The sequence below is a fragment of the Pyrus communis genome, chromosome 10 (assembly GCF_963583255.1).
Source record: "Pyrus communis chromosome 10, drPyrComm1.1, whole genome shotgun sequence".
NCBI lineage: Eukaryota > Viridiplantae > Streptophyta > Magnoliopsida > Rosales > Rosaceae > Pyrus > Pyrus communis.
The window spans coordinates 11,185,794-11,210,747 of NC_084812.1; the positions used below are offsets into that span (position 1 = coordinate 11,185,794).

Genomic DNA, 24,954 nt, shown 5'->3' on the forward strand with positions numbered 1-24,954 from the left:
ATAAAATTGGTCCCAAGACAAATGACATTAATATGGTCTTTATTTTGACCCCTAAACTTTTCATTTAATAGTAATATATCTGTACTTGTGTGTTGTTGCAAATTATGACCGTTTTAGCGTTCCACCTAATTCATTGTTATTTTTTTATCACGTTAAAGTATTCCCCTATACTAGCATCATTATATTAGTAACAACTAATTTAATTGTTCAAATTGATGTAAAATGAATTTGTACACATGGTCGTTTTTTAGGTGAGGGCCTCAGAAATTTACCTTCACATTGAAGAAGAATAAATATATAAATAGAAAACTAGATTTCAATCTCTAAATAAGATGAAGTTTAGAAAAATGTCTTATACAATATTAAAAATTGATTTTAATTCCTAGGCTCTATTTAATATCAGCATATGTATGCACTGTCTCTCCTTTTTATTTGTAATTTTATGATGTCCATAAATTAAATTTTATTTAAATGTTATAAATTTTAATTCTCATTATGGTGAGTATCTTATATAAGAAAATATTTAGTAGAGATTTTTCAATACACTTATGTTTTTGCATATTTTTTTATGTGCCACTAATTTTATTACAATATATCTATGTACAAACATTTCGGTACACTGGATTAGTATAATATGTTTAGGTACAGACATTTCAGTACACTAGTTTAGTATAATATATTAGGTACCGACATTTTGGTACACTAGTTTAGTATCATATTGTTAGGCATGAAATTTTTGGTACGATTATGTTTTTGCATATTTTCTTATGTGCCACTAATTCACTACAATATATTTAGGTACGCACATTTCAGTACACTAATTTAGTAAAATATATTATGATACAAACATTTACGTACGCTAATTAAAGGAAGTTAAATAAAATTAATGAATTAAAATGTGTATTATAATGAATTTAATGTAATGACATTAAATAGATATCTATTAAATATTAAAACAAAAAGATAATATGAATTTGAATTAAGTACACATTAAGGGATTAAAATCAATATCTAATATAACACCAGGTTTTTATTAAATTTTAATCTTCTTGAAGAATTAAAATTCAAGAACCCCATAAATAAAACATGTTCACAGAAGAATAACATATCAAAAATTCTCAGCTACATTGTTCACTATGATAACTAGTATACGTAGTGTTCCATGATAATTTATTTATTTATTACATTTATGTTATTTGTAACCTACTCATCTCAATTATGACGTGGTTGTTGATGATTTAATTATTACTTAAGTATTAGTTAACGTGTTTATTTTTTATTGGTGACACATTCCATAATTTGCAAATGTGGTGTAAAAAAATTAGTCTAACATTATTCTTTTCATATATGTTCTCTAACATGTTACATTATTATTATTATTATTATTTTATTATTATTATAAATTTTATTTTTTTTTGGTGTTTATATATTTGAGCAAACTGTCGATTTACCCCCTGAACTTTTACCAAGTGATGCGAGAATTATACGCACACAAATTAAACCCTCTTTTTGACAATTGTAGTAAGTATGTAAGTAGGGATCGTTCTGGACCGGGGATTAGGAGGGATTGTTAATCACTTGGATTTGACTCAAAAACGTAAAAACACAATATAAAACACTATACTAGACTCAAAGAATTCAAAAATACTTTAAAACATAAACTAAACAAATTCTAAGCATTAAAGAACAAGAAAGTAAGGGGGGGTTTGATTTGACGAAAATTAACTAAAATGCACAAATTGTAATTAAAGGCAAAACGTAAATATAAATGTGATAAAAATATGGATGATGGAATAGCCAAGGGGTTCTTCTCCACACATGTTACACTTGCATACAAGATTGATTCTCAGTTGGTCTTTCGATAAATTATGAAACTCAACACTCCGAGTTAATTAGGTCCGCTTAAATTAACCGTCAAGTTTTCCTTAAGTTAATGAATTGGATGGGTTTGCGCAACGCAATTCACAACATTCTCCAAAAGTCCTTTACGTGAACAGCACAATAAAGATACAATCAAAGATCATTAAGCATTATGAAAACTATAAGTGTTGACGAGGCATTCGTTACTATGATGAGCATGAAACTCGTGCCAAGAATTCATTTAACGCGATTGTTTATAAGCAACCTCCATTACTTGTGAATATAAGTTCGTAACGATTAGGTGAAACTCACTTATATTCTAGCGTCATATTCATGCATGAAAATTAAGCGCGCATTCTTAATAAACGTACATAAATAAGTTATCAATCAAACGGTTAAACAAATTGAATCCACAACTTATGAAATTCCAACGAAAGTTAATCAATTCATATTGCAAATATAAACATAGTTTCGAATCACCCCCTAGCTAAAGGGGGTTTAGTTCCTCATAACTTTGAAATCAAAGAAACACCTAAACATTCCAACAACTCAAACTTGAATTGTATGAACGTTTAGGCACTCTTCTCTTCCATTCCTTATACGTACAAAACAAAGAGAATTGAATTTAAACATTGAAATCAAAGAAACACCTAAACATTCCAACAACTCAAACTTGAATTGTATGAACGTTTAGGCACTCTTCTCTTCCTCGTTGTTGTAGCACAAGGTCTAAGGAGATGTTTAGGGCTTTAGGTGTATGTGGAATGGAGTGGGGAATGGTTGGAGTGGCTACAATGGAGGAGAAGAAAATGGTGCAGAAATGGAAGGAGATGCACGGCAAGGGTTGGTGTTTGTGTTGTGTGTTGTGTTGTGAATGGAATGAATGAATTGTGGCTGCAATTGATGCTTATTTATAGGTAAATAAGAGGGAACATGACAGCTAGGAGGTGGGTGGAAATGTGGCTGCAATGTTAGTGAATGATTATGAGTGAATGCATGTGAATGTGGCTAGGTTGGAAAGCTGGAATTGCATGTGGAGTGTGCTGAAATGGAGATGTTTTGCACGGCAAAGGGTGTAGTTTTTGTGGCTGCATGTTTGGGTTTGTTTAAAGGGTGCATGTGGGTGAATGTTAGGTTGAAATAATGATGGAAAAATAGCTAGGAAAAGAGGGAATGCATGTGGAAGTGTGGCTGCAAAGAGAAGGAAAGCTGGAAGTGGAGGGGAGTGCACGGCATAAGGTGTTTGGTGTTGGAAATGCATGTGTTTGCATGTGAATTAAAACTAGAGTGAATGATGATGAATGTGCATGTAGGGTTGATATGTTTGAAGATGCATGTGTTGAATTGGTGGTTGAATGATGAAAGAATAAGTGAATGATTATGATAAGTGATAAGTGAATAATATGTTGTTATGATAAGTGTATGATATGTTGTTATGATAAGTGTACAAGTGTATGATAGGTGGTTATGATAGTTTGGTCTTCAATTTCGTCCATTCCTTTTGCTCCAAACATAAGCTATCCATTCCAAGTCCGATTTTGCTCCAAAATGCTCCAAAATGCATCTTTTTGCTTCCTTAGCCATATGAACCTAAAAACACATGAAAGAAGCATAAAGGACTAAAATAACTAAAGAAACATAACGTAAATGTACGAGAACAAGCCATTTAAGTCGCATGAATATGCTCCTATCAAATACCCCCACACTTAGCTTTTGCTAGTCCTCGAGCAAAACAGAAAAACAAAATAAAACGAAACGAAACAAACCAAACACAATCTTAAACCTTCCAACGTTGCCTCAGGGATTTCCAATGCACATGACATGTCAAAAATCATCATTCCCACAGATTTTGATCATCCTTACACTTAAGTACATACTTAATCATAGTCACCACATATTAGTTCACAATTAAGCATTTAAAACCATGTTTTGAATGTAGTAACATGCCTTAGAGAATTTGCTCAATTCCTTACAAGATATGCACTCTGTTTTCACTCAGATTTTCTGACTACACACCCTAAACTAGTTATATGTGAAAAGATTGATGTAAACATAAAAACGAACACTCACATATATGTATTTCAAAGGAAGCAATTTCTGGAGTTAATAAGCATGTTTAGATATGATCTCATGAATGGAATGCTACTACTTAGATGCGAGAACCAGTGACACCATATGTTCATACGAAGTTCAAACTCCACAATTGAAATACATGACACTCAAGATTGAAGTCACGGGTTATACTGGGGGTTGGGGTGTTTGGATAACAAAGAAGGAGTATGGAAAACAAAGGTTCTTTAAGCAATAGTGAGCAAAGTAATGAATTAGACATTTAGAATTCCCTTTAGAACGCAAAAATCAACTTTGAACACCCAAGGGGGAATCACACAAAACTTAGGGCCATATTCAACTTTTTTGGACCCTTTCTTCAACCATCAACGCTTGTGAGTTCATTCTTACTTATTTTCACTCCTTTTCTTTCTTTTCTTCTTCTTTTTCTTTTGAATCTCAAAACATACATATAAACTTAAGAACAAACTTTTACTCCCCCACACTCATTTTCTTGCATAATGTAACTCAAAAGGAATTCATTTAAGTCATGCTCACTATACTTCAAGAACAAGGGTACGGATGGTCCTAAACTAGGCTAGGTGAGGATGATATGAGTTAACAAAGAACATGGGTTAAACAAGGCTCAACGGGGTTAAATCTTACAACATATACGAAATATGGGAAGTAAGGCTATTTGGCTATGATGGCAACTACACAACTTCATCTTGATATATGTTATGCAATTCAATGTCATGCTTTGAATGAAACGGATATAAGTTCTAGCATTTAGTTCTATCATGATACAATTGCATTCTAAGTAGCAACCAAGCAAGGAATAATGAGATCATGCAACAACTTTAGAAAACAAAGAATCACAGATTATAACTCTCCAAAGAAAGTAATGGCTCGAGTCTCACAGGGACGTAGCATTATTATGAGTTCCTTCCTTCAAGCATGTTACAGAAACGAATTTTTCTTTTATGATTGCATGTGAAGTCATACATTATAACCATAACCAAGCATATACCAACAGTAAATCAAACTTTCATCCATGTTTATAACTCTTTTTAACAGTCATGGAATTACAAACCAAATCCTCGTCATTGTGTTGGAAGGTATCCTAAGACACAAACACACAAAAACGACTCAAAACACTCTTTTTAGGTTTTTCAAAACATGTTTTTCAAATTTTTATGTGCTTTTCGGAGTTATAAAACAAAAAAATACTAAAACACTCTAAAACAGCTTAAAAACATTTTAAAACAGCAAGGAACAACATTTGAAGTTATGGGTGATAAAATCCCACGAATTTGCATCAAATATACTTAGTTACCCCCCCCCCCCAACACTTAAATCAAACATTGTCCTCAATGTTTTAAGCTTAAAATCACACCAAACAAAAGTAAACATAAAAATAGCAACGAAACATACTAAACATGGCAGAATGTAAATAACAAAGAGAAGAGTTTAGAGACGCAAATCTGTTTGTGGAATGTAAATTCCATATTCTCCTTGTTGATTGCATTGAGGCTTGATGTTGGTGATTCCACAGGCTTAATCTTGAACTGGTTTCCTCCCATCGTTGATTTTCCTTTGTGCTACTCTTGAACTGGGCTGGAGGATTCTTTTGTTCTCCCCCGAAGGTCTGAGCTTACTCCTCTTCTTTGTTCAATCTTTCCAATTCGTATTGAATACAAATTGGAAAGATTGATGTTTCATTGTCACCCGTCTTCTCTGTCCCTTCTCTGGAAGTGTATCAACCGTTGAAGATGACTACTCGAGAGCAATACTAGGTAAGCAACCAGGAATACATTCCAGGTAGTCGGTTCCAGATCGGAAGGCTAACTTCAAGTGCCTCTGATTGCTCTCTTTCACTTTGCCATGCGAGTAATAACAAAGACAAATGAAAGGACAGGGAAAGAGCATGATATGAGATACTTTTGCTTTTGACCTTGATGATATGAGATACCTTTGCTTTTGAAGAAGCGGCGAATGAATCAGCACATGTATTTGTTGTGGTTGTCTCTACATGCTTCAATCTACCATTTCCTCCTGCTTCATTTATACTCCAGGTATCTGGTATCTTCTTTGGGGGAGAAAAAATTGAGTATTTCAAGAGGCTTTGCTGGGAGTGCGCCCTCAGAGGTGAGGAAGAGTTGGGCATTTTCTTCAGGTCTGCCTTGCCATAAGAGATGAAGGTCGACATATATAGGGATTTCTCAATAGCAAGTGGTGGTACTGTTCTTTTACCCTTGTCGACAAACGTCTCTTCAATTTCTGAGCAAACGGCTCTTCGATTTCTGAGCGAGCGCCTCTTCGATTTCTGAATGGAAAAAGTAGTCACGGGTGCGGCTCTGTCACCCCGCGTGTTGGCAAAAGTGCGTAGTTGGGCTGATAACCTTCACGTGTTTTCAACTTTGTCAGAGAGCTTTTGACAAAGTTGAACGCGTTGTCTGAAAAGCCGCGAAAGCGTCGCCGAACTTCACGCAGGAAAATCCGGCTCTTTGAATCGGTGGTCGTGTCGCCTTGGCTTTTTATAGAGGTATCGATCACCCCCAACATGCACACTCTGAAGATTGCCCATTTGCGAAAACCGTCTTCGGCCCTTTCAGATTTTATTCCATCCAGCTTTCTCTTTTAACCCTTTGACAATGGCAAACCCGTCTAACATTTGCTTAGATTTGAGTCTAAGCAGTGATCCGAGTGCGCCGCAGGTAAATGTATGGTGCCCTTCTTTCTTTTCTTCTAATGGCCCTTTGACAGGTGAAGACTCTGTGATGAAGGACACAACAACAGCTACGATAGTAGCTAGGAACCTTCTCACTCCAAAAGATAGTCGGCTGCTTTCAGAACGGTCTGATGATTTGGCCGTTCAGGAGTCCCTAGCTCTTAGTGTTCAGTGCGCAGGCTCTGTGTCCAACATGGGCCAACGCCTACTTGCTCGTTCCCGCCAAGTGGAATCCTTGATGGCGGAGGTGGAAACTCTTAAGCACGAGATCAAACAGCTTAAGCACGAGAATCGGAGTTTGCATGTGCTTGCAAATAACTATTCGACCAGCATGAAGAGGAAGCTTGATGAGCTGCAAGAATCCAATGGTCGAATTCAAAGTGACCGTCAAAGGCTTGCAGCTTACTTCCAGAGGCACCTTTTTCCTGGCTCATCCAGCGTTCCACCAATTGAGGCCTCTTCTTTGATGCCTCCCGCTTCTGTAGTTTTCCCAAGTAGTGGGGCTTCAAGTAAACGACCTTTGTGAAGGCTCCATCTTTCTTTGTTTAACAGTGTCTATCAATAAATCAAGCATTTTCTTAATGTTCCAATCATAAACTCACACTATTAACAAACAAACAAACAAAACAACTAAACAACCTAACATGGCAGAAACGAAATAGCAACAAAAAGAAGAGTTTAGGAATGCAAAATCTGGAATTGGAGTGCTTTCTAAGTCTTCTTTGTTGAATGCATGGGTTGCCTCCCAAGTAGCGCTTTCTTTTATGTCTTGCAGCCGGACGAAACCTTCATTTCTTACTTAGAGCCCACTGTATGGAGGGGTATGTCCTCCACTGTATGCTCCTTGAAATTGATTGGGTACCTGCACCAAAGAAGGTAACAACCTATTAGTTGAAATGGAAATTGAAATTGGGTTGGAAGGCTTACCATGGTGTTGAGGTAGTGACTCAAGGGCAGCCACTATCTCGGCCTCCTCCACATTTCTAGGTACGGCTAAACCAGCTGTTTGCCCAATTCCTTGTGCAATTGTTGTTTCGAGTGTATCCTTCCCCAAAGAATCGAAAAATTCCTATGCCAAATCATCAATTATATCAATAGAAAAGCAAGAATGATCTTCCTTAGGAAATTTAATACTTTCAGAAAGATTGAAATCAATGACTTCCCCATCAAATTCCATCGTTAAAGTTCCTTTAAACACATCTATCTTGGTGCAGGCTGTTTTCATGAAGGGTCTCCCTAATAGAATTGGCAATGGGGTGGAATGGGGTGAATCCTCCATGTCAAGCACGTAGAAGTCCGCTGGAAAAATCAAGTCACCAACCTGTACCAAAACATCTTCCAAAACACCCTTTGGATATGCATTAGAACGATCGGCTAATTGAATTATCACACCATCATTTTTAAGCTCACCTAAGTTCATAGATGCATAAATAGAGTATGACATAACGTTAATCGAAGCCCCTAAGTCTAACATGCATTGTTCAAACTTAGTATTACCAATAACGCACAGAATTGTAAAACTACCCGGATCTTTGCATTTAGGGGGTAATTTCCTTTGTAACACAGCAGAGACATTTTCACTTACTTGAACCACCTCTTTGTTTGAAATTCTTCTCCTTGTTGTACAAAGTTCTTTTAAAAACTTAGCATACCTCGGGACTTGCTTGATCGCATCAAGGAGCGGGATATTGACTTGAACTTTCCGAAAGGTCTCTAGAATGTCCTTCTCGGCTTCTACCTTCTTTGATTGCCTAAACCTGCTAGGAAAGGGCACGTTTAGTGGAATAGAACTAGAAAAAGTCAAATTGGGACTTACCTTGGTGGTTTGGGACGGTTTAGGAGGACTAGATGAATTCGGCAATGTTTGGTCATCCTTGGCCGTGGGCTTTGCTCCCTGTGCTTCTCCTTGCAGCAACTTGTCCTCCTCGTCTTGACTTGATTTGGGTGTATTTGAGTCCGTTCCAACCTGTTTACCACTTCTCAACATGATGGCTTTAGCGGTTTCAAATCCTCCCTTCGGGTTTATAATGGTTGAACTAGGCAATTTGCCTTGCTCTCTAATTTGCCCCATAAACTCGGCAATTTGACCCATTTGCTTCTCCAAATTATCCACCCTTGTGTTTTGGAATTGTCACTCCTTATTTTGAGTTTGTACTTCCTGCGTTAAAGTAGTAAGTAACTTAACAAGTTGATCATTATCCAAAGACATACTTGAGGTTGTTGGGGCAGATTGCACTTGGTTTTGATTAGGGATGAATGGCTTTGTATAAAAGCCCGGTGGTTGCTGCCTAAATCCTCCTTATTGTTGGGGTTGTTGAGGATCCCGCCATTTGAAATTTGGATGGTCTCTCCAACCTGGATTATATTTGTTAGAATATGGATCGTTCCTCGGTTGGTTTTGATTCCCATAGCCCATGGCATTGGCAGATTCCCATCCTCCATTCTCTATCAACTGAGGGCATGTCTCGGATGGATGCCCTTGCATTGAACACACGCCACACACTTGGTTCTCTTGTGGTTTTGACCCCTTGACAACCTGAGACACGAGAGAAGTAAGTTTAGCCATATGTGACTGAATATCAGAGATTGCACTTACCTCATTCACACTTTGTTGTCGTGGCCCCTCTCTTTGTCCAACACCTTCATATTGTTGAGCGTTGTGTGCTCGGTTGGCAATTAGAGCTTTGGCATCCACTAGAGTCTTGTCCACTAATGCACCACTCGCCGAAGCATCTAGCATTTGACGTTCCATGGGAAGGAGTCCCTCGTAGAAATATTGAATGAGCAGCTCCTCCTTCATTTGGTGCTATGGACATGAAGCAACAAGTGATTTAAAACGTTCATAATAAGATGGAAACGACTCACCTTGATTTTGTTGGATGCCACTAATTCGTTTCCTCAAGAGAATGATTTTTGCAGTGGGAAAGAATTTCTCTAAGAATGCACGTTTCATACTTTCCCAAGAATTGACAGGTCCAGGGGACAATTCAAACAACCAATATTTGGCCTTGTCCATAAGTGAGAATGGAAAGGCCTTCATCTTCAAAATACTCCCATCAACGTTGATGGGTGTCATACTTGAGCAAACTACTTCAAATTCCTTAAGATGTTTGTTAGGATCTTCCATGGACAACCCATGCAATTTAGGAATATGATGTAATAAACTAGACTTAGGTTCAAACTCATCGGTTTTCTCAGGGGCTGCATTGGGGTATTGGATGCAAAGAGGGGCTGCATTGGCCAAACCCGAGGCAGAAAGCTCTTTGATTGTTCGATTGTCCACTGCCATGGTTGGTACTTCCTCTTTAAATTCAGGTTCGGGACTAGGAGGATTAGATGCTTGTGATTTCTTTTTCTTTCTCAACGTCCTCTCGAAATCACCGTCAAAGTCGGAGATATGCTCACGAACAGGTTGTGAGCTACGAGTCATAAACTAGTACCTACACACAAGAGTAAACAAGATAAGTAACCAACTTAATAGACTTGGCACAAGTAAGAAAACAAGTTGACCCACACGGCACAAAAACAAAACACATACACAAGGTGCAAAAAAAAATTAAAACAAAACAGAAACTTAAACTATTTAAACAAGACTCAAGACAAGGGATTACCAATTTTGCCAATCCCCGGCAACGGCGCCAAAATTTGATGCGAGAATTATACGTACACAAATTAAACCCTCTTTTTGACAATTGTAGTAAGTATGTAAGTAGGGATCGTTCTGGACCGGGGATTAGGAGGGATTGTTAATCACTTGGATTTGACTCAAAAACGTAAAAACACAATATAAAACACTATACTAGACTCAAAGAATTCAAAAATACTTTAAAACATAAACTAAACAAATTCTAAGCATTAAAGAACAAGAAAGTAAAGGGTGGGGTTTGATTTGACGAAAATTAACTAAAATGCACAAATTGTAATTAAAGGCAAAACGTAAATATAAATGTGATAAAAATATGGATGATGGAATAGCCAAGGGGTTCTTCTCCACACATGTTACACTTGCATACAAGATTGATTCTCAGTTGGTCTTTCGATAAATTATGAAACTCAACACCCCGGGTTAATTAGGTCCGCTTAAATTAACCGTCAAGTTTTCCTTAAGTTAATGAATTGGATGGGTTTGCGCAACGCAATTCACAACATTCTCCAAAAGTCCTTTACGTGAAAAGCACAATAAAGATACAATCAAAGATCATTAAGCATTATGAAAACTATAAGTGTTGACGAGGCATTCGTTACTATGATGAGCATGAAACTCGTGCCAAGAATTCATTTAACGCGATTGTTTATAAGCAACCTCCACTACTTGTGAATATTAGTTCGTAATGATTAGGTGAAACTCACTTATATTCTAGCGTCATATTCATGCATGAAAATTAAGCGCGCATTCTTAATAAACGTACATAAATAAGTTATCAATCAAACGGTTAAACAAATTGAATCCACAACTTATGAAATTCCAACGAAAGTTAATCAATTCATATTGCAAATATAAACATAGTTTCGAATCACCCCCTAGCTAAAGGGGGTTTAGTTCCTCATAACTTTGAAATCAAAGAAACACCTAAACATTCCAACAACTCAAACTTGAATTGTATGAACGTTTAGGCACTCTTCTCTTCCATTCCTCATACGTACAAAACAAAGAGAATTGAATTTAAACATTGAAATCAAAGAAACACCTAAACATTCCAACAACTCAAACTTGAATTGTATGAACGTTTAGGCACTCTTCTCTTCCTCGTTGTTGTAGAACAAGGTCTAAGGAGATGTTTAGGGCTTTAGGTGTATGTGGAATGGAGTGGGGAATGGTTGGAGTGGCTGCAATGGAGGAGAAGAAAATGGTGCAGAAATGGAAGGAGATGCACGGCAAGGGTTGGTGTTTGTGTTGTGTGTTGTGTTGTGAATGGAATGAATGAATTGTGGCTGCAATGGATGCTTATTTATAGGTAAATAAGAGGGAACATGACAGCTAGGAGGTGGGTGGAAATGTGGCTGCAATGTTAGTGAATGATTATGAGTGAATGCATGTGAATGTGGCTAGGTTGGAAAGCTGGAATTGCATGTGGAGTGTGCTGAAATGGAGATGTTTTGCACGGCAAAAGGTGTAGTTTTTGTGGCTGCATGTTTGGGTTTGTTTAAAGGGTGCATGTGGGTGAATGTTAGGTTGAAATAATGATGGAAAAACAGCTAGGAAAAGAGGGAATGCATGTGGAAGTGTGGCTGCAAAGAGAAGGAAAGCTGGAATGTGGAGGGGAGTGCACGGCATAAGGTGTGTGGTGTTGGAAATGCATGTGTTTGCATGTGAATTAAAACTAGAGTGAATGATGATGAATGTGCATGTAGGGTTGATATGTTTGAAGATGCATGTGTTGAATTGGTGGTTGAATGATGAAAGAATAAGTGAATGATTATGATAAGTGATAAGTGATAAGTGAATAATATTTTGTTATGATAAGTGTATGATATGTTGTTATGATAAGTGTACAAGTGTATGATAGGTGGTTATGATAGTTTGGTCTTCAATTTCGTCCATTCCTTTTGCTCCAAACATAAGCTATCCATTCCAAGTCCGATTTTGCTCCAAAATGCTCCAAAATGCATCTTTTTGCTTCCTTAGCCATATGAACCTAAAAACACACGAAAGAAGCATAAAGGACTAAAATAACTAAAGAAACATAACGTAAATGTACGAGAACAAGCCATTTAAGTCGCATGAATATGCTCCTATCACCTAGCTTTCGATTTCTCCCCTGAACATTTATATTGGAAAATTAAGGACTCAAACTAATTTTTTTTAGCCAATTTGCCCCCTACCATTAGTTTTTCATATATTCCATCCATATTTCTGTTAAGTGAGACCATGGCACAACATGTGAGGGTGGTTAAGTCATTTCACTCTTAAAAATGATTAAAAAACTGAAGAAAAAAAACAAAACAAAACAAAACTTTCCCTTTATTTTTTTCCGCTAATTCCTATCCTCGATTTTATTTTTCCTTCTCATTCCTATGCATGAGAAATGACATATGGTGTTATTGTCTTCATAAGTAGCTAAGTTAGTCTTTTTCTTGAAGCATGTACTACCATTTTTGTTTTCTCTAACAAATTAATAATTTGACAAATGCTCATAGTGTTATTGTTTCCAAAGCAGTGCATTAATATAAGAAACATGTTCATAATACTCATAAAAAAATGCTCAAGATAATCACATACTTTTCATAATGTCATAATAATCCCAATACAATTCCACATAATGATCCTTAAGACCATCTCCAATGGTGGCTTATAACCTAAATTTTCCCTTTTTTTCCCCCCCCAAAATCCACTCCAACCCAAAACCTAAACCAAACCTAAAACCTAAAACTTAAAATGAACCCAAGTACTAGTCACAAATTTAGCCCACAAATTGAAATGGGACCCACACCCCAAAATCCAATCTGCCAAACAGGGATGAACAGTGCAGTTGAAGCCTACCCACGTGGGCTGTCCCATCTGCTGCCAGTTTCACAGTAGCCCAACGGCTAGTTTTCTTCATCCAACGGCTCCATTTAAATGGGCCGTTGGTTAATCCAACGGTTTAGATTCAAATTATTTTTTTTAAGTTTTATATTTATATATTTATTGAATCCAACGGCTTAGATCGAATATAATCAAATCTAACGGTAAAAAAAAAAAGATTTAACGGTCCAAATTTAAATCCAACGGCTAAAATAATTTAAAAAAATTATTCAACTTAAAATTCAACCAAAAACTCTATAAATACCTATGTATTTGTTCAAACATCCACACAAAACTCACTTTTCTCCTACAATTCTTCCAATTTTTCTTTCTACCATTTCTTCTCATTTCCAAAATTTTTGAGATGGCAAAAAAGCATGTTAGAGGTCGTAATTGGACCTTTGACGAAGATATTGCTTTATGTTTGGCATGGATTTCTGTTAGCGAAGATGGTGCCGTCGGCACCAATCAAAATAGAAAGGTTTTGTGGGGTAAAATCGTTGATAAGTTCCATGAAAACTCCAACGCCGGTCGAAGGGAAGTTGGTGGTGTTTATGATCGGTGAAAGATTATCAACAAAGCGTGCACTTTGTGGAAGGGAAGCTTGGAGAGAGCCATGGTTGACATGCCTAGTGGAAGGGGCGCCTCAGAAATTGTGAGTTTCTTTGTTGATATTTTAGTTGTCATGTACATAATAGTATTTTGCAACTAATTGTTTTTATGTATTTGTTGCATAGGGTAACAAAGCAATGACAATTTATAAGACAAGAACTACACCAAAAAATCAAGCTTTTAAGTTGCATCATGCTTGGAACATCCTCAAGGATTGTCCGAGGTGGGGAACCGATGCGAATCAACAATGTGGAAGATTATTTCATAATGAAGCCCCACCCCCAAATGATGTCAATGAAGGTGTGAATTTTTCTGACAATGAAGGTGTCGACCAAATGAGCCAAACTTCTTCTTTTCCAAGGCCCCCAGGTAGAGATAAGCAAAAGGAAGCAAAGAGAAAAAGGGAAGTCCCAAGATCCGATACGTGCACAATTTGCTAGCGAAATGGCAAGAATGAACGAAAACCAATGTCGTCGGCAAGAAGAATCGGCCCAAATGTTTTTGGCCATGAAGGAAGAAGGGGATAGGGAGCAAGAAAGGTACGAAACTAATTTGATAATGGAGGACCTTGACAAATACACTCCAGAGAGGAAGAAATACTTACGTGGTAAACAAAAGGAAATTTTATGAAGGAATGCCACAAGGAGTATATTTCAAGATGATGATTCATCTCAAGACTATCACCCAAGTCCATCACCAAGTCAAGATGATGGATATCATTATTAAATTTATATAGTCTATGAGTTTTCGATTGTATTAAGTTTATGTGATTTATTAATTGTCTTTTTTTTTTTTTTTTTAAGTTTATGTGGTTTATCATGATTTTCATGTATTGATTTAGTGATTTTTCAAAATTTATCGGAATTTAAATATTTTTAGGTTAAAGCGTTCATAAAATTAATTTAAGATAGTCTACATAATTTTGTTTTAAAAAAAATTAGCCTTAATTCATTCTTTGATAATCTGGGGCTAAAATTTTAGGCCAGAATGGTTGGAGTAGAAAAACTGTTTCTGGGTTAAATATTTTTAGGTTTTAGGTCACCATTGGAGATGGTCTTAAGGTTGGATTATGGCTCGGTCAAATCCCAAACAAAGTAGGATTTTTGGGGGATCGAGATTGGTTTTGATAAGATTTGGATGAAATTGCTTAAGGATCAAAACTTGTGTCTGGATAAGAAATGAATTAATCACATAAGAGGTCTAGGTGCAGAGTCCTAGTTCAAGTAGAAGAGGCCAAGACTCGGCTGTGATAGAGTTTCGGCGGAAGAAAGATTTATGGAGATAATTCCACTTGTTTTCAGATAATGCTGACGAAATGCAATACTATCAGAACTGTGCAACTCGACAATCTTGGGCATCAAGTAAATTATCCTTATAAATACAAAAGGATTTGCAACGTAGAGAGGACCTTCAACTCAACACATAAATCAATGATCTACGCGAAACCTATCACACTTTTTGAGAAAACTAACTTTTTCACTAACCGTCAGCACAAATTTCGACTAGATAGACGGGTTTGGGCTACCAGCCGACGAACAACGACTAACTGGATAGACAAGGTTTTCTAGAAGGAACCAACAAAGGCAAGCGATTGGATAAAAGAGGGCAGAGTTTTAGAGTCAATTTGTCTTCGGAGTCTCGATTGTCTAGTTAGACGGGGACTCTCTAAGGTCCGACTAATTATTTATCTCAAGTCTAAGCCGGTGAAGAATTTTTTATTCTTTTGCCGAAAGAGGTCACTTCATCACCTTTCTTTATGAAGTGAGGTGTTACTTTTAGGTTACTTTTAGATTTCGACACATAGGTAGTCGAAGCAGTATTGAACTTCACAACAATTGGCAGAACTTTGAATTCAAGTTATAGAACCCAAGTCCAAGAGTGTTCCTTTCTCCGCTGAAGTCGCTCGATTCAGAAGTACAACAACACATTTCACCATATCCACCACATTCAAGACATTTGCCCGGCCAAGCTCGGTAGAAATTGGCACATTCACATACTGAGTAACGTAATTAGCTCTTAGTTATTTCGGCATGCGTACCACGCAAGCTGCGTAATTTTTAGAACCAACGGTTACAAGAATGTAACAAGACAATCAATCGCACTTTCTTTCTTTTAGTTTTCTGTTTCATTTTCCAATTGGTCCCCACACTCCTAGTACACACACATAAGCAATAATAACATTAATTCATATAGCTGTGTTACCAGTTATTAGCCTTCACCTTTTTGTTTTATTTTTTTTTTCACCAAAATTTAATGGTAGAAAGCATATAATGAGAAATGTATATAGAGAGTGGGATAAATGATCTGTTTGTCTGAGAAATGGCAGTGCTTCGTAGATCCGATGCACAGGAAAGGATCTTAGGCGAGGGGCTTTAAGCTAGTAGAGGACGGTATCGCTTTGTTCCCTTTTGGAAATTGCAGTTTTTCCTTCAGTCAATTCAAACCTAAATTATATAAAGCCCCGTGCAAAAGTTGGTGCTTTGGACCACTTCACACATAACACTGATAAAGAAATCTACGGCACACAAAAATTTTGTATTATTCATTCTATGCAAAGCAAATAAAAACATGTGAGAAAATTACTTCTTTAACCTCAAAATTTAGGGTTAGCAAATCAAGGGATTCAAGGAAGATCCAGTGTAACAGATCCAAGTCTTTTAGATGGAACCGGGGAAACATCGCACAATATTTCAATTAGACGTTTCATCAAATAATTGGTGCAGTATGTTGTCGTCTATCAAGCCATGTTGTGCACATGACAAATGTAGACATATGTCAATGCAAGCTGTTAAATACTGTTGAAATATTTATCAAATAGTCAAATACCCTATGGGCTCAAGAGACCTTGGTCCCTATGTGGATTTGCCCTTGGTCTAAGGTACCTTGTATTTTGAAATACAATCATGTTGACGCATGTGTAATAAGAAGTTCTAAATGTAAACACTAACGAGTTATAGTAATAGCAATTTCATTCTAATAGTGTAACATATCTTCTTCTTTTTTCTTTTTTTTTTGTAATTTAGACATTGAGCAATAATGTCATCTTATAACACTGATAAATGTGAAAATATGAAGCCTAAAAGTAAATAACAATAAGGAAATGTGAAATTAAAGCAAAGAATACAATTCCATAATCTTCACTAATAAGTTTATCAAGGAATTGTGAAATTTTCTCAAATTTTATGTTCTTTAAATATTCTAAATTACGCACAAACAGTTTTATGTTCTTCAAATGATTTAGAAGCACTACATTTGGCTTCTACTTCGAAGTCAAAAGAACAATGAAGAAAAGTGGCAGTAAAAATGAGAGGGGTTGCGTACGATTCTTTGCTTCGCAGGCCTTGTCTACCGCTCTCACATGCAAGGGACAGAATCTTTTGCTCTATGGTTGATCAGATGCCTACTTACAATGCTTAATCCATGATTACAACTAATTAATCAACATGTATGCCATCCCCAAAACGTAAGTACGTAGAATATTTTACAGCTACGAAGCCAGGGATATTTACAAAGTACCTTTCGTATATTTATATTCATAGGTCTGCCTCGATTGGTTTTTTCATATCCCGCAAAACGAAATCCCACTCCTAAAGTTTTTCGTGTACATTTGTATAACATGTAATCCGATGAAGACTTCGAAAAAATGTGAAGATCGATGGCGAAAGAGAGGAGAATATATTTGCATGAGCCTATAAAAAAACCTTTGGTGTGACGCGCAGGATGATGGAAGCAACTCTTGTTTTTTATTCGCATCTACCCAACTTACACTATCTAAATGTGGTGGATAATTAACATATTATTGTGTACCATTTTTATGAATAAAAAATAAAAAGTTGAAAACGTTTTCTTCGTATTGTCGCATGTTCTAGGTCTAACCCACTCATCGATCTTGGCCCCGGTGTTTTTTAATTTGCAAAACGGCCAAGTGGAACCCTAACCCTTCTACGCATTTGGTCACTAACTTTTTGTGTTTGTTTCTTTTTTAATATATTTAGTTTCTTTTTTCCTTTCTTTATTCATGTTCTAGGTCTAACCCACTCATTAAGCTTGATCTCATTCCATTAAATTTGTTTTTAGTACCTTACTCAATACCAACACATACTGACCGTTAGATTTGAACAGTTTAAAATTTAATAGTATTGGTAACTTCTAAAAAAAAATCACATTTTGTTTTTCAAAACTAACAATTAACTTTAGAAAACCGTTAAACACATGCATTTTTTCTTTTTCCGCACATTATTTTTTATTTATAGACTTATAGTCATTAGATTTAAAGGACAGACAGAAACAGTGCACAAATTAACTCTAAACTCCTCTTTATTTATAATTAGAAACACGACATAAAATTACGCAAAAATATGTGAAAAATGAAAACGACTCTGTAGTTACTATCATTTCTCTAATTTGAAACCCTAACCCTGTACCCCTTTGGTCATCAACTTTTTAAATATAAAATATATTAATTAATTTATAAAATATCTTGCTTTATTTGTTTATGTCCTTTGAGGCTAGAATGAAAGGTCCCTCTCGTCATAATAGCAGTGTCTGACTGCTTTTGGCGGAGAGAACTGATTCAAAGGACACCGATGATAGCGACTATTCATCACCATCGCGTTTATATTTCCAACACATTTACAAAACACCCCCTTTTCGTATAGCTCTTTTTTTTTTTTTGTGTCTCCACCCCTCTTTTAATAGAAATTTTTAACCCTATATTTTCCTCCACTACGTTTTTCACCTAAATTATGTCACGCATTACCCCATTAGGTAACTAAAGAATCAACACTCCAACCCCAACTTTTGTGGCCAAACTTTCATTTATTAAAAATGATAGATACCGTAGTAAAGAGTAAAAGAAATATTCTAAAAGACGCTAGGCGTTAGTCGGACAGCGGATTGGAGTTTCGAGCTTCGCAGCTGAGCGAGTTAGGCTAACACTAACCAAATCTATGCGTCATTTCTTAATTTTCAAACGTTTTAGAATTAATCCAAGCTGACTAGCCACCTGACGTCCATACGGAAATTTTTAGAATAATGTGTTAGAGAGACGAATAACTATTTAAAATATAACTTAATTGTTAATAATTGAATTATTATAAAAATGTAGTAGTAGTACTCTGTAATAAATAGTACTCTAGGCTTTAAGCAAATAATATAAAAAACCTATAAAAAATAAAAAAAAGAACAAATCAATTATTGTTGTCAGAACTCAGAAAATCTAGTTGAAGATCTACTTCGTTCATTTGTTAGTTGGACAAAATGACCATACATCTTGTTTTTGGTAAAACACCAATGAGAGCATGCATTTGATTTCATTTCCCACAAACTAGGAGAATTTCCCGTCCTTGTTCTAAAATCCTTGACTTGGGGCTCTGAAAGAACTGAACCTGCCGATTTGGTGCTTACAAAATAAACATAATCAAGAGGACTGATCGTAATTAACAAGAATCGGGGACGTGGAGATGCAGAAAAATCTTGATTAAGAGGTCATGATCAAAGAGCTAAGCTAGCTTAATTAGCGTCTGGTGAGGGAGTGGAACCCATTTTTCTGCAGCCAGCTGTTTTGCGTGGGCGACGGTCTAATTTGCGGTGGGAATCCTGATGATGCTGCAGCAGTTGCAAATAAATTGGAGGTCGGAGTTGCGGATTGCCATTGTTGTTGGTGGTCGCTCGTTGACAGTGAAAGATCACTGCCAATGCGGCCGCCTCCTTCGCTGCTGCTCGGAAACTGAATCTACATAAAAAATTAAAAATAAAAATAAAAATTTATAATACACAATTATCACCATTAACTTCACAATGTACCATACGAAATTATGAGTATAATTAAATATTAAATATCCTCACATGATGATAATTTGATGAGTTGAAATTTGGTGGGAAATTGCGAGACATTTGAATGTCTCCAGCAGTAGGCCTCCTACTGAACTGCCCATATTTATGTATTTCAGCTGGGGCTTGGGATTGAAGGTTTGTTCGGAGTAGAAGCTGCATGGCTTCACTCTCCAAGTTCCCGTCTCTTCTCTGAGCATCAATGTCGTCTCTTGATCGATCTCGCTGTATGTTAAGCTATTAAACGAAGGAAACAAAAACTTCAGGAATGGTTAATAACGTATGAAATGTTTTCTAATCAGACTTATAGTAACCTAATTAATTATGGTCTACATTCATAATGTGGCAACATAAGATACCTTAGGCCGAAGTCCTTGACTCCTCCAATCGGCATCGAGTTGCATCGGGACAGAATGCTGGTGTTGCATTGCAACATTTTGGCTATGATGATCATTCCCTAATGCTTGATTGTTTTTCTTTGAGTTTGTGCTTCCCAAACTCAAATCGAGATTGTGATCCGCAGCATTAACACCCGATGATTCTACACAAATCATATCGAAATGAATAATTATACTAATTAAATCAAGATTGAGAATATAATCATCATCAAACTACAATGCATCAATGTTTTCCAATTTAATTAAATTTACCAGAGGAGTTGAGCTCGTTATCGTAGATGCTGGGATCAAAGTTTGTGACAGCTTCTTTGCCATTACACTTGATTGCTGCTTTGTCATAAGCCCTACAAGAATCGAAAAATAAAATTACTAAAGACTACAAATATACCTACATACACATATACAAACACACACACACACACACACACACATACACACCTTGCAGCATCAACCTCAGTGTCAAACAATCCCAGATAAACGTATCTGCCAAACCATTTAGCTTAAAATGTTATAAATATTGTAGCAAAATTAATGAAGAAAAATAGTAAAATAAACAAACAAAAACAGTGAGAAATTAGTGAGAAGGATGGAAGCTAATTAAACAGTTTAATCAATTAATAATAATAACAGAAGGACCAAAGGTGGTGGCAATAGCGCTATTATTTGTGTGCGTACTTTTTGCCTAAAAATTGGCCCATCCTGGCCTCCCATCTGCCACACTTGTGCAAGGTGACCCCTCTATATTTAGAGCTCCCTCTCGGGAACCCGGTGCTTTGTCGGCGAAGTACATGCACAAATTCCTCCTTCGTTAAATTCCTCATCTTCTTGTGGTTGTGTGTTCCATTCCATGCAACAAAAAACATTAACATCATACTTCATCCCTAGAATACCAAAATTCTGAATCTTAATTTCCCATGCTCAAAATAATCGATTTTAAACTTTCATGTTCAAGTTCAAATCTTCGTTTCATTGTTTGAATGAATTCAACGTAGAATATCGCTAGTATAGTTTTTATTAAAAATATGTATTTGCTGCTACGGTGTAAGATAGGGTATGCTATCCACACACCTATGTTTACTTCTCACACATTTTTTGTTAATTTCTGTCTGTTGATCTTCTTCAATTCATCTAATTCGATGATCGAAAATTAAAATAGTGTGTGAGAAGTAAAAAAATGATATTTAGATATCACACCCCTTAAGATAAGGTATAATAAAATTAAAACTGTTGAAGATAAGTACAAAATCCTTTCTGTGTTTCTCGGAGGCCGTACGCACCACACACTCTCACTCATGAACTCACCTGCTTCAAGTCTTCTTCATAATCCTCTATGCTAAAATTTATGTCCGCCTCCACTCCCCGGAACTTGATCGCCGCCCTATCGTACGCCCTGCATTTTAATTAATTCCCCAAATTAATTATGATAAACAAAATGTGGGATAATAATAATATTAATTATTATTGGGAAACAAAGGGCTCACCGAGCAGCTGCATGAGCTGTGTCAAATCCACCTATAAAATCAAATTTTGCAGAAAAGAAAAAACCCATCTCATTTCGTCAGAATATATATCCAAAGTACGAAATTTTTGCAAAAAAGAAAAAAGGTACCAAACAAAAGTACGAAATTCTTACCAAGATAAACTTGCTTCCCACAATCCCTGTATATCCAAAGAACAAATCAAAACCCCAAAAAGGAAAAATTAAAAATAGAAAACGAAAATTTGTGATTGGCTAAATAATATGGAGAAATGTTGAAGTACGATATAGGAATGGAAGTACAACAAGTTTTAACTAATTAACTAACCAAATATGAGACTCCCAACGGCCAGTCCTCCGGTAAAACGTAACACCCCGGTACTGGGAGCTCCTGGAGCGGGGCCCACGCCGGCTCTTCTTCATGGGCTGGTGGGAGGCCTCCCCGGCGGGCGGTGGATTTCCGAGGCTGCCCGAATCCGACTGCCCGAAATTGACCCCGACCCAGTGGGCTCGGGGAAACGACGACGATGTAGAAGGAGGTGGTGGGATGCTACCGCCGCCCCCTGCGGGCCCCATTACGTCAAGATTAGAGGAGGAGGAAGAGTCTAGCTCTACCGGAAAGAACTGTCTGGTGACGGTCGCGGGCGGATCACCATCCATGGACTCCTCGTGGGCCACGGAGAACCCAAATATCTTTCCCCCACCTCCTCCTTGCTTCTTGGCGAGCTTGGTGGGCCCGTCGTCCTGATCTTCTTCTTCGTCTGATCCGCCCTCCTCGATGACCACCGCCGACGAGCTTGAATTGGACACGGATCCGACCCGTTTCCTCTTTTCCTCGTCTCCGTCGGCGGAGGTCCTCTGGGAGGAGCAGCCTTCAGATTCCTCGCCACGTGGCCGCTGATCAGGCGAGTCATTGAGATCCCACATTTTTTTTTGTCTTCCCTGTCTCTCCCTTGCCTATCAGCTGTCTGGTTAGGTGTCGGTTTCGTTTTTTACATCAAACTCAGAATTCAGCGTGGCAAAAAGGCATCAACTTGAACAAGGAAACGCGAAGAGGAAAAAAGTTAGAGAGAGAAAGAGAGGAGAGCTATAAGGACGAGCTATGGAGCTAGAGAGAGAGAGAGTGGAGGTGATGCAGGATCCTGTGTTGGAGTGGCGCCTAAACTGCCCAATACAGCATAGACGAGGCCAGTTTTCAGCAAAGCTTTAGCTCAAGAATCCCACCACACTCATCTTAATACGTCTCTCTAACCACTTGCCTTCCTTTCTTTTCAATGACTCATGGTTTTCTCTCTCTTTCTTTTTTTATTTTTATTTTTTTTTGGTGAACCCTTTCTTTTCTATTTTTGTTTCGAAAAGATCTTTCAAATGTCGTACGAAGTTATACAATTTGTTTTTTTTTTTTTTAACTTGTTATATTAATTTTAAAAATCACTAGTTTATATTTGCACTTAATTATGTTGAAGTTTTTCATTTAAAATAAGTATGAAATATGCATTACTTGTGTTTAGAGTTATTTTAAAAAAAAATTTACTATGACCGAAACACAGATAATATGACACGTGTTTTTATACAAATGATGAGAAATTTATTTTTTAAGTCATTAACTTTTTAACACACATATCCCACCAATTATATGATGATATGTATCACTCTGTGTTCCAGTTACACTGAAAAATCTCTCGTTATTTTAGACTTTTGATACATTTTCGCAAGTTTTTTATTTATTTATTTTTTATTCTTATAAATACATAGATATATTTACAATTGTTGTGGGGGAATAAATTAGTTTAGGAGAGAGAGTGACAAGTTGCATGCTTTGTGTCAATTACACTGTTTTTTGTTTTGTTTATTATATACAGTGATATTTTACGTTAGAGATGTGGAGATTTGAGTCAAATAAGTTAATAATAATAATTTAGTAGCATAAGTGTCATTTACACACTCTACCCCACTTTATGTTCTAAAAATCAGCCTCGATGACGTTTAAGCGCTACGCTATGGTCATCCACCACAATTTAGCCTAAGTCAGGAGGCAAAACAAGAAAAAGATTAGGCGGGCATTGGGAGGCCTAGACTTGGTTGATAACACTTTGGAATTCAGAAAAGTGAGATCATAATTTCAAATTTTTTCTGTTTTCAATCTGCAAAACGAGGAGAAACGCAGATTAATAAGGATGCGCCACCCTGTTGTCTTTTTTTTGAAATCCTAATTAATAAGGGTCGTACAAATATGATTTCATAAAAAATAAATAAATAAAGGAAGCCCAATACTCTTTTATTTATGTGAAAATAAGGCCCATTAATTGTTTATAATACATATTTATATTTAAGTAAACTAATTATTTTTAAATATTAATAGGCACTCATTCGTTTGTATATATACATATACATATCTAAATTATCTATTAATAAAATTCTCTTTGTTTATCAAAAGAGAGTGAAAAAATAATTTGATTTTATATCACAAAATAAAATCATGAGTAATAATATAATTTTGCACAAACCAAATTTTGTTGTTTTTTTTTTCTCTCACCCGCGTCATCATAATATATCTCTAATTTTTGGAAATATAAAATATAAATATAAACCTCTCTTCACTTCCATGATTTTTTCTCTTCATATCACTCTCAACATCGCTTTCAAATTTCTCTCAAACTTCTCTCTCTCTAGTCTCTCCCATATATTTTCCCAATAAAAAATTGCTTCACACAAAGGGTGTCGACTTGGGCTAGTATATATATAATAAATTTACTTAAATCCGTTTAGTCCGTCTAGGCTTGTAAGCGTTAGGCTCCAATCTATGATCAACTAGCGTTTAACATCTTTTAGAACTTTGATCCCACTTATAATTAAGTTGAAAATCATATCATTAGACCACAATGGTTTTTTTTTTTTTTTTGTCAGATGATAAATCTTGTTAAATTAGATGTTAGAGTAGTCACCGACGAGATTTGAACCCATGCCGTCATGCAAGGGTTCAACTCATTTTCATCACTGTGGTAAATAGGTACTTGTCATTAGACGACAATATGAAACACAATAATTTTTGTTTCTTATTTTGAATTTGATTGGTGGGATTGATCAAATTAAGGCGCGTGGAGTATAGATCAGACGGGGAAATGGTGAAAAAAGAAAGAATCGTCTCCTTTTTTTTTCACCAAACTTTCCCACGTTAACCAAATCGAAAAGCATGGTCTCTTCTTTTCTCGCTCCCTCTCTTCTCACCCACTAATGGAAATAGACAACCCAAAGATTAAATAAGATGACTAATTACTCAGTTGCCTTTGTTAGCTACTTACAATATGTTTGGATGATGTAAATAAATTTAGAATTTTGATAAAAGTCAAAATTTATAATTTGACATCTAGCAATTTTTTTGTTTGAATTTATAAACATAAAAATTTAAAATTTCCATGTTAAAAAAAATACTTGGAGTTGGGGAGAGTTTAAAAATAGCAAATTCCGTATTCAAGTCTCATTGTTCTTT

The 24,954-nt window shown here is 36.3% G+C and overlaps 1 protein-coding gene across 3 annotated transcripts; it reads right to left on the reverse strand.

Moving 5' to 3' along the window:
• Positions 1 to 18,932: 18,932 nt before the first annotated feature.
• On the reverse strand, positions 18,933 to 22,740 carry LOC137747604 (floral homeotic protein APETALA 2-like). 3 transcript variants are annotated; one of them, XM_068487744.1, is made up of 10 exons: positions 21,793 to 22,740; positions 21,621 to 21,646; positions 21,469 to 21,499; positions 21,290 to 21,377; positions 20,663 to 20,811; positions 20,426 to 20,470; positions 20,240 to 20,331; positions 19,949 to 20,130; positions 19,605 to 19,826; positions 18,933 to 19,485 (listed from the first exon to the last, which is right to left on the reverse strand). In XM_068487744.1, the coding sequence occupies exons 1-10, from the start codon at positions 22,389 to 22,391 to the stop codon at positions 19,273 to 19,275; spliced, it is 1,647 nt and encodes a 548-aa protein (XP_068343845.1). In that variant the 5' UTR covers positions 22,392 to 22,740; the 3' UTR covers positions 18,933 to 19,272. The 3 variants fall into 3 exon arrangements, with proteins under 3 accessions (XP_068343845.1, XP_068343843.1, XP_068343844.1); XM_068487742.1 differs by having other exon boundaries at positions 18,933 to 19,491; positions 21,793 to 22,737; XM_068487743.1 differs by having other exon boundaries at positions 18,933 to 19,491; positions 20,663 to 20,808; positions 21,793 to 22,736.
• Between the last annotated feature and the right edge of the window lie 2,214 nt (positions 22,741 to 24,954).

What these genes read in the sequence shown, in the direction of transcription:
- LOC137747604 (XM_068487742.1), bottom strand. Translation starts at nt 22,391, where the DNA reads ATGTGGGATCTCAATGACTCGCCTGATCAGCGGCCACGTGGCGAGGAA. An exon ending in TGGGAAGCAAGTTTATCTTG is followed by an intron (nt 21,500 to 21,620) that starts GTAAGAATTTCG and finishes TTGATTTTATAG; the next exon opens with GTGGATTTGACACAGCTCAT. An exon ending in ACAGCTCATGCAGCTGCTCG is followed by an intron (nt 21,378 to 21,468) that starts GTGAGCCCTTTG and finishes ATTAAAATGCAG; the next exon opens with GGCGTACGATAGGGCGGCGA.